The sequence below is a fragment of the Zalophus californianus genome, chromosome 15 (genome assembly GCF_009762305.2).
Source record: "Zalophus californianus isolate mZalCal1 chromosome 15, mZalCal1.pri.v2, whole genome shotgun sequence".
Lineage (NCBI taxonomy): Eukaryota > Metazoa > Chordata > Mammalia > Carnivora > Otariidae > Zalophus > Zalophus californianus.
The window spans coordinates 45,509,280-45,519,724 of NC_045609.1; the positions used below are offsets into that span (position 1 = coordinate 45,509,280).

At 42.3% G+C, this 10,445-nt stretch overlaps 2 protein-coding genes across 3 annotated transcripts in view; both read left to right on the forward strand.

Moving 5' to 3' along the window:
- LDB3 (LIM domain binding 3) overlaps window positions 1-279 on the forward strand; it is a 63,436-nt gene extending 63,157 nt beyond the window's left edge. The window contains exon 15 of one of the 2 annotated variants that reach the window (XR_003518504.2): window positions 257-279. The gene's annotated coding sequence lies outside the window, so the exon portion shown is untranslated. Of the gene's footprint in view, window positions 1-234 lie in introns of both variants that reach the window. The other variant, XR_003518503.2, reaches the window with a different exon arrangement.
- A 411-nt stretch (window positions 280-690) lies between these two features.
- On the forward strand, window positions 691-1,023 carry LOC113918351 (40S ribosomal protein S29). Its single transcript, XM_027586748.2, has one exon. The coding sequence runs from the start codon at window positions 735-737 to the stop codon at window positions 903-905; it is 171 nt and encodes a 56-aa protein (XP_027442549.1). The 5' UTR covers window positions 691-734; the 3' UTR covers window positions 906-1,023.
- Window positions 1,024-10,445: the final 9,422 nt, after the last annotated feature.

Below are 10,445 nucleotides of genomic sequence, written 5' to 3' on the forward strand. Positions count from 1 at the left end.
GAAAGGTTTATTTATTTCGCTACTAGGTGATTAAGTATTTCAGATTTATTTATTTTTATTCTGTTCTAAATGGCTTCATTTCTAGAAAATTTTCTTCCATGTCTTTTGTTTTGAAATAAGCTCAGAGAAAAACTCTTTCATGGCACTTTTTTTCTTTTTTAATAGGGAAGACCTTTCTGAGGATACTATGCTTAACAAACCCAATTCACTCTGTTTTTGTTTTGTTTTTTGAAGATTTTATTTATTTATTTGCCAGAGAGAGAGAGGAAGAGCACAAGCAGGGAGAGTGGCAGGCAGAGGGAGAAGCAGGCTCCCCGCTGAGCAGAGACCCCCGACGCGGGACTCAATCCCAGGACCCTGGGATCATGACCTGAGCCGAAGGCAGACGCCCAACCATCTGAGCCACCCAGGCGCCCCTCAGTTCACTCTTTGTTAAGGTATTCTGTTTCCAGGCATTACTTGAAAAGAAAGAGAACATTTTCATAATTTATTTGATTTTTTTAGCACCTCAATCAGATTTTTGAGAGTTGTGCAATTGCAAGAAGGAATAAGATATTATTTTACCACTTTTTAAAGCTATAGCAATTTAGATGGAGAAAAAAAAAGTCTCATAGAGTCATAGAATGTAAAGTTGGAAGGAATCTAAGAAATCCCCTGGGCATTTTCCAGATGTGGGAACCAAGAAAAGGAGAAATGGCTTTCCACTTTTGCCTCGTTGCATCCGAGAGAGCAAGATGGGTCACCAGCAGCTGTACTGGAGCCATCCGAGGAAATTTGGCCAGGGTTCTCGTTCTTGCCGCGTCTGCTCAAACCGGCACGGTCTGATCCGGAAATACGGCCTCAATATGTGCCGCCAGTGTTTCCGTCAGTATGCGAAGGATATAGGCTTCATTAAGTTGGATTAAGTGAACTTCCTTGAATTGGTCATCCAAGATAACCTACGTTAACTGCAGATAACCAGGATACCTACTTTAATGTCAACTCATTGTACATAAAATAAAAAATACTCCAATTAAAAAAAAAAAGAAAGAAAGAAATGGCTTTCCAGTACACACGGTCAGCTGGGGAGGCAGTCGGGGGCCATGGACCGAACACGGACTTTGACGTGTTAAGACCAGAACTTAGATCAAGGCTGATCTATTATCACCAGGGTGACATTGGGGGAGTGTCTCTCATCCCTCTTGAGAGTGAAGGTAATAACACCTGCCTCACAGGCGTTTTGAGAGCTAAATGCAATAGCTTTTGTTAGAAATTACAACACAAATGTTAGTGACCATTATCACCAATGGAGTAGGGTCAGAGCCCAAGGCCCTCACTCTTCCTTCATTTTCTTAACTCCTTCAATGTGTCCATTCAGAAAAAAATGCTTTGGGAAAACCTGCAGCAAGTATAAATATTACACAAGGAGCCTGGAAATATGAAACACCTGGATCAAAATTTGGTATAATTATCTTGTACCAGAATTTCTGCCCTTTTCACAGAAGAAAAGTTGTTTATTCATTTGCTCATTCGTTCATTCTTTCAACAGATATTTTATTGAGCACCTGCTATATGCCAGGCACTGCTCTGGACACTGGGAACATAATAGTCAATAAAACAGACAAAAACTGTTATTCCCATGGAACTTAGATTCTAGTGGTTTGGAATCAGCAAAACAAGATAGTAACTAACTTGTGTTGGATTAGTTCTGAGGACAAATATTTGACTATTTAAAGCTGCTGTACAGGTTAACCACTGGCATTCAGCTGGATTTAGGCTCATTGATGATAAAGACCTGGCATGAAGAATAGGTTCTGGATCAAATCCTAGGAAATGGTTGCATATGCTCTTCCCCCTAGAGAGTCACAGTACACATACGTGAGCTGCATGAGTGCTCGGTCCCTTAATAAAGAAACTTGCTTCATTTATCAAAGCACAGAATATGGGACTCCAATTTCGAAAACACTGCCTAAAGTTTGGGTTTAGGCTTTCCTGATTCTAGCTTTCCCAGGACAATCCTGACAATGTTAAGAATTTTTCTCAATGTTCCACTCACACACTTAAATCATTTCAACAACTTGGGCAAAGTATGTTGTTGTTTTTTAAAAATAGATTTAATTTTCAGAGCGGTTTTAGGTTCACAGCAGAATTGAGCAGAAGGGACACAGATTGCCCAGATACTCCTTGCTCCAACTCACATTCAGCCTCCCCCATTATCAACAACCTCCCCACCAGAGCAGGACATTCATTACAATCGCTGGACCCATACTGAGGTGTCATTATCACCCAGAGCCCACAGGTTACATTAGGGCTCACTCTTCGTGGGGTTGACACATTCACATTCTTTGGGGTTGAACAAATGTATTATGACCTTCCAACATCATACAAAGTTGCAGTAAGAACCCTCCATGCTGCACCTGTTCATCCCTCCCTCCCCCTTAGCCCCTGACAACCACTGATCTTTTTACTGTCTCCATAGTTTTGCCTTTTCCAGAATGTCATAGAGTTGGAATCACACGGTATGTAGCCTTTGTAGGCTGTTGGCTTCTTTCACTTAGTAATATGCATTTTAAGTTTCCTCTAGGTCTTTTTATGACTTGACACATCATTTCTTTATAGTGCTGAATAATATTCCAGCAATATATCTTTTCATTCCACAAACATTCAGTGAATAGCTAGGCTCTCGTGTAGGGATGGAGGATGACAATCCAGACAAGGTTCCTGCTTTCACAGAGCTTACGCTCTCGGGGACAAGACAAGCAATAAGCAAGTATACGCAATTGGTATAATTTGAGACAGTGAGTGCCATGGGAAAATAAAACAGAGCACATTGTGTTGGAGGCCAGAGTAAGATACTTGTGGCTGGGTAGTTGGGGAAGACCTTGCTGAGGAGGTAACATTTGGGCTGAGGTCTGAATGATGAGAAGAAACCAACCATACCAACGTTTGAGATAGAATGTTCCAGATGGAGGAAAAAATACATGTGGAGTCTTTAAGGGAAGGATTTTGGCACAGTGAAGGCCCAGGCTTGAAAGTACAAGGAGAGGGCAGTAGGAGAAGAGGTGAGGAGCACAGAGGACCTTGTAGGCCTCAGTAAGACATGCCAGGTAGTGCCTTCAAATGCCTGCCAGTTGAAAGGAGATAAAATAAATATTTGACTCCAACAATTTCCACTTTTTTTTTTTAAGATTTTATTTATTTATTTGAGAGCGAGAGAGAGAGAGCACACAGCAGGGGGGAGGGATAGAGGGAGAAGCAGACTCCCTGCTGAACAAGGAGCCCGATGAGCTCAATCCCAGGACCCTGGGATCATGACCTGAGCCGAAGGCAGACGCCTGACCGACTGAGCCACCCAGGCGCCCAAGAACTTCTAGTTTTGATAGAAGAATACATTTTACTTTTCCTGAGGTGCCCAGGTGGCTCAGTTAAGTGTCCGACTCTTGATTTCGGTTCAGCGTTGTGAGATCAAGCCTCATGTTGGGCTCCACGCTGGGTATGGGGCCTGCTCAAGATTTTCTGTCTCCCTTTCCCTCTGTCCCTGCCCACCACCCCCTCCCCGCTCACGTGTGCTTTCTCTCTCTCTTTCAAAAAAAATATATATATATGTATATATATATTTTATTTTTTTTACTTTTCCTGTAATACTTTTCACTTGAAAAAAAATTTGAAACTGTTCATCAAGCAGTTCTGGATGAATATGGCAAAACTGGTTCCATGCAGTTGTCTAAAGTCTGGGAAGCAGATCTGTGTAGATATGGCACACATTGTTTTCTGAAATCTGGGAAACAGACCCACGCTTGTATATGCACCCACACAAATTGCACACACACTTTATGCTTTACTTAATTGGAATCATACTATACATACTGTTCTAAGATTTGCTTTCTTTTAAAAACAATTTATGTTTTAACTATGAACTTCACTGTTTGATCCTACTTAAACCTCTATAGGGGCACCTACTGGCTCAGTCAGAGAAGCATGTGACTCCTGATCTTGGGGTCATGAGTTAGACCTCCCAAATGGGTGTAGAGATTATTTAAAAAAATAGATAGGGGCTCCTGGGTGGCTAAGTCATTGGGCGTCTACCTTTGGCTCAAGTCATGATCAAAGGGTCCTGGGATCAAGCCCCACATCGGGCTCCCTGCTCCGCGGGAAGCCTGCTTCTCCCTCTCCCACTCCCCCTGCTTGTGTGCCTTCTCTTGCTGTGTCTCTCTCTGTCAAATAAATAAATAAAGTCTTTAAAAAAATAGATAAACTTAAAAAAAATAAACCTCCATAAAATACATATTAAGGGTTATCTAAGTAATAATGATCCCAAGTTAATGTATTTACTGAGCTTATGGAATAAATTCTGCCATGAATTTTGTCAAGGCCATCAGCTACTTTTCTGAGCCATTCGACATCTATGTCTTCCATGTACTGCTCTCCTGAGATCCTCAGGCTCACATATCCAGATTTGGCTCTACTGTCTCACCTGGATATCCTACAGCCATCTCCAAGTCTGTCTGTTTCATAGGTTGGAGGAATGGCCATGGTTGGGTTCTTCCTATTTTTTCTCTTGGTACCCTTTAGGTACAGTGCTTGGTTTAGGAAGTGGGTTTGTGAACCAAACCAGAACAATCAGAACCTTTCCCTGAGATTTTGTTAAACCTGGAGCTTGGAGAGCAAGAGAGTCTTTTCTCTCACTGGTCATTAAGCGGGAAGAATGTTAGTCCAGAGGCCCTGTGTTCCCTCCTGTGCAGAGAAAGTCTGTCTGCCCTAGGAGAGAATGAAGCCAACAGACACGGAGAAGCAAAGATTAGAAAGGAGAAGGAGGGAGTATTCTGCCAACATGAAGGCTCCTGGATGTAGTCATTCCTGAAGCTCCACACCTATCTGTTTCTTGATATAATAAATTTCCCCTTGATCCTTGAGCTTGCTTACATTGGGTTCCTGTCACTTACAACCAGAAGAATCTCAACTAATACGATGCCCATGCTAAATTCAGGATGGTAGGGGGGACTTGAAGCCCCCATCATCTGCCACTCATCTTACCCATGCCACCCCATCTGAACAGACAGAATGCTTATTTTTGTAAACATAGTTTCGAGACCAATCCCATAGTCCTGCTGCCCTGTACCTCTTCTACACAGGAATTCTAGACCTGGCACTGACTGAGTTTACCACCCTACCACCCAACCTGCTTCTCCTTTTGTATTGTGTCTTTCAATGAGTGACAGGTCCCACCCGGTCACTGAAACTGGAAATCTGGGAGTCATCCTATGTGTTTGTCTTCTTCCACAACTGCTCCTTCTGACAAGAGTTACTACAGACTGCCATATTTATTTCCTGATCTGTCTTGGATCTATTCCCTTCTCTCCATCCTCAGGACCCTTCCTGCCTCCAAACATCTCTCTTCTAGTTATCTCCCCAGTTTCCTGACCTTGCCTCCATCTGGCCCCCCATCTACTGCTAACCCACACCCCACACTACAGGTAGTGAGATCTCTTCAAAAATAAATCTGGCCATGTAGTGGTCCTGCTTAACATTCATAAATGGCTTCCCATGACCGCTCAATAGAGCCCAAACTAACCCGCATACAGGACCCCACACACTAGCATCGTTGATTTCTCTAGCCCCTTAACCTGTCATGGACTTACCTTCTCTTCTGGGCCACCCTGTGAGCCAGCATTCCATCCTCAGTCCTTCCACAACACTCTGGAATTTTCCCATTACTTAATAATTGACTGTTTATGTAAGTCTTTCTCACCTGTTTACACAAGAAACAGCTATAAACAATGGCTATTTGGAGCGCATTTATGGGTTAGCCAAACTGTGAAAACTCTGAACACTTTTCCACGGCAGCGTATGCATCGGATTATCATTTTTCTCCCCCCTACAGCTAGGCAGGATACTGGCGAGATTTAGAACTGAAATGGCAAAAGGATGCCATCGTTGATGCAGCCTAGCTGGGAGTCGAGTTCCTTTTCTCACAAATCTTATTAAAAAAACAAAACATTTCACTAAGTAAATTCTTAGCGCTGCATTTCCATTTGCAAATCAGCTGTCCCCTTATCTAAGCCAAGCTCAAAGTCTCGTTGATGCATAAAAGCAGGTATAAAGAGACTATTTCAAAATAATTTTCAGATTCGGGGAGAAGCCAATTAACAGAAGTCTTATCTTTTATTTCTAATGAAGCACTTTGAAGGCCAGAGGCTCCTTGCATTTGCAGAATGGGTGCGGGCATCCAGTGTGTGCCTGCGGTCCAAGATAGAAGGCCAGTAGTGAAGGCAATTCCGTCCTGAATGTTGTCATCACTACAGAGACCCCTGCAGAGTTTCCTTCCATACTTGTGACTTTTCGGTGAACGGTAGGCTAAGGAGGCTCTGAAGAAAATTAGGCAAAGATTGAATAAGAACCTGATCCAGTTTGGGATCCAGGTTTTGTGGGGGCCCATCTTTAAGAAAAAGACTATAATAAAATTCCAAACATCAAATTAATTATAAAACCAAGCAGTCATTTAAAGTGAGAAGAAAGAATCACAACAAATGATTGGAATCATGGGATCACTAGGTCTCTTTCTTCTGAAATCTCTTTAGGCAAGTTATCCGAAAAGTTTTTCATAGTGTTTCCTGATGGCAACCTGACTTCCCTCTCTCAATCTAGAACATTCCAGCAACTCTCAACATTCACAGGGGCCTTTTGAAAGTGAGGGACCCTGAAGCTTAAGCTTCATTAGTTTCCAGATAAAGACACCCCTGGACCCAGGCCAATAGAATGAAGGACACAGCCATTTGGGGACCCTGATTCCCTGGCTCATGCTCTGGTAGGAATTGGCAACATTTGTCCAGGGCTGTCTCTGGAACCAGGACCAAGACATGCCTCAAAGTGGGGAGACTAAATCAGATTACTGAGTGAGGCAAGGCTTGAAATGGGCCCAGACTCTACAGCCTGTACCTCCTAATAGGTGGTTGTATCTGTCCACCCTCTTCTTGAATATTTCTCATTTTATAAGCCCAGGTTTAACGTGAAGGTAACTGAGGCAGTAAGTAAGCTGTGGAATGGTATGGTAATATTAGGTTGGAGGTTTAGGAGGAAGGACCAGAGTGTTGCAGAAGAAGCCCCAGGCACTGGCTCAGCCTGAGCCATGGGTATTAGGTCCTTTTTGAGTAGCTTGGAATTATTAAAATGGTAAGAATCATCTCTTAGCTTGTAGATTAATAACCAGAATGTGACTTCAGAAGAAAGTAAAGAAGCCTTTTCTTACATGCACTTCCTATGTATCAAGCACAATGCTTGGCACTTTATGAATCTTTTCTCACTGAATCTTCATAACCCTGGCAGGTGGGGAAGCCAAAGATCAGATAGGTTAAATCCTTTCCCCAAAAAGTACAACTAGAATTTTCTTTCCATTAGGCACTCAATGCGAAGTCCTGTCTGTTATATAGTTGCAAAATTCCTATCTTGAGTGGAAATACTATATTCTCCTCAAAGTACTGGGAGAAGAGAGTTGAGTTCAGGTCCACATTCATGGAGTCTCTACCTGGAGGCTGGCCTCATGCCATATAGCTATGTATTGTGATTGCAGAGGTAAATGAGGAACAGTCCCTGCCCTCACAGAGCTCACAGTCTGGTGGAAGAAACTGACAAGTTCCCAAGCAATTCCACTGTGCTATGGCAATAAATGTTTCTCCAGCTTTTCTGCGAAGCAGACCTAAAAGCAAAGGACCATCAACACAAAAGACAACTCTTAGGGACCCTCTGCAATTGTGAAATTTCTTTTATAATCTAATATTTTAGCTTAAAAAGGGTATGCCCTTTGCTTTAAGTCATTTATTATTAGGCAAAACCGCCGCCCTGGAGAAAATGCTGTGTAACAACGTGTACTCTGTGCCCAACGCTAGGTCCTCTGGTTTGAGAAGCAGAATGCAAGGTAAATGATAGGACAGAAATAAGCTTGAGGTGCCATGGAACTCATCAGGAGGGACACTAACTCAGCCTGGGAGTGGGCAGCGAAGTCTTTCTAGAGAAGGAAATTCCTGAGCTAAGGCTGGAACGAAGAACTGGAGCCCAGCCCAAGCTGAACCAGAACTTACATACTAATTACCGAACTGCACTGGGCTGTATTTGAAGTAAGACTCATTAAGAGTTTTACAGTTTGTTTTCTTTCTCCTTCGACATAAACACTGATGGACCAGTCACTTTCTAGAAGGAAAAGGAAAGGTAACGAAAATTAACTGAATGTTGACTCTATGCCAACTATTTTTCCATATATTCTCAGTTAATGTTTCACATCTGTCTCATTAGATTTGATATTTATTTATCCCCATTTTATAGGTGAAGAGACTGGGATTTAGAGAGGTTGACAAAGTCCACACAAGGTCAAAAATTAGGAAGTTCAGCCAGAATTCTGACTCCAAAGTTGATGTTCTTCCCACCTATCGTATTGCTCAACCTGTTCTGAAGTGTCTCTCTACTGGGTGGGTGAGTAGTAGCAGTCAAGAAAATAGTGGATTGGCTTCAAGTTTTAAGGACAAAAGGAAAGAAAAACAGACGTTTTCCATGAGCGATTTGGCCATCTCCTTTGGTGATGGAAAGTTCTGGAAAGGGATTTCTGGGCTACTCCTCTGGCTGGCATTGCAGCACCCTACCTCACCAAGCCAGATCTGCTGAATCTGGACTTGGAGAAGTAAGGGTTCATGGGACGTCCTTTGGGCGTGTCCACTGAGGTCTGCTTTATACAGTTTATAATTTGCTGTAAACAGCTTGCTGTTCCCAGTTAAACCTGTATGATCATGCCTGAACTTTTAGGAAACGAGGACTTCTTTTTATGGTTCTCTTCTCAGTGGTAAAACCAGAGCCCTGTTCAGCTCCATGAGCCTCCTTAACCTGTGAGGTGTTGATCCCGAGACTCTGTACCCCCACGGTCTAGAAATGCAAAGTGCTCAACAAATCAGGGAGGGGATTGCTAGTGATCTTGAGCCATCTCTTCCAGAGGGGTGTTCTGTGATTCTATTTAGCAGGGCTCTAGGGCACTCCATACACAGGTTCTCTGACGCTTTTCAGGCTAGGATCGAAGGGAATACAGGCCTATCTCCCAACTAAAAGCTGCTGGCTGACAGTCATTTTTAAAGAAACAGTTGCTCAGAATGACTATTTCCTCTCTTAGACACACGGACTGGATAAAACCCCCTTAGTTTGAAATTGGTGATAAAAGAATGGGTTTAAGTATCTTAAATGTTATTTTTTAACTAAGAGAGCAGTGTGTATTTAATAAAATCCAAAAGGCACATATAAATAGGAAGAAGAAAAAAGTAATCATAGTCCTACTACCTGGAGACAACCACTATTAGTATTTTGGCCTAATTTTTATTTTCTAGTACTTAAAAACTTTTTTTGATTATTTATTGTATTGTGGTAAGAACACCTCTTACATAACCGTAATTTTATACTTATTGAAAAGCAATCCTCTATTTCTGGTGCTTTACACGTTCACAAAAACTTCCCTAGTAGCAAACTATAGAAATGATTCCTGAAAGTAATATTTCTACCATTCATTTTGACTGGTGAGAAAAGAAGCAGGGAAAGAATCAGTTCGGGAGATGGGCTCAGATACTGTTTACGTGGCCTGAGCTGAGCAGGTCACGGTCTATACCAACACTGTCCAACAGAACTTTCTGTGAAGATGGAAATGTTCTATATCCACACTCTTCCAAGATGGTCACCACCAACCTCATGTGGCTATTGAGCACTAGTGGGCCTAGATTGAGAAACTGAATTTTATTTATTTATTTTTAAATTTTTTAAAAATATTTTTATTTATTTATTTGACAGAGAGAGATATAGCGAGAGAGGGAACACAAGCAGGGGGAGTGGGAGAGGGAGAAGCAGGCTTCCCGCTGAGCAGGGAGCCCAACATGGGGCTCGATCCCAGGACCCTGAGATCTTGACATGAGCCGAAGGCAGACACTTAAAAACTGAGCCACCCAGATGCCCCATGAATTTTATTTACTTTTAACTAATTTAAAATTTACATAGTCACACATAGCAAGTGACTATTGTATTGGACGGTACAGGTCTACACAGATGATTTATAAAAGGGTTACTTGCTGGTCTCAAAGTGTATGATGGGCAGGGATTGAATCTTGGCACTAGAATGCTGCATCTGTCATTTCAAATAATGACGTAGCTCAGAATACTTCTCAGCAATGAGAAAGGCCACTCCAAGAAAAAATATGGAGATGGGCTCACAATTAGTCTCTGAAAAGGAAGTCGGTCATTAGCTACCTTCTGACATCCTAGCAATTAACCAGTCTTGGGAGAAGAGCAGGTACCTCCAGAGCGGTGCCAAAAAAATAGGAGATAAGAGACTATAAAAATGAAAAGCCTTTTGGTCTTTCATCACAGGATAATCCAATGCATGTGAATTAATGGCAAAAGGCTCGCTAATAGCCTTTGTGAGGAAATAGGAGCAGTGTAGCAGGATA

Bases quoted from the DNA above. Each gene is read 5' to 3' on its own strand.
- LOC113918351 (XM_027586748.2), top strand. From the start codon at position 735: ATGGGTCACCAGCAGCTGTACTGGAGCCATCCGAGGAAATTTGGCCAG.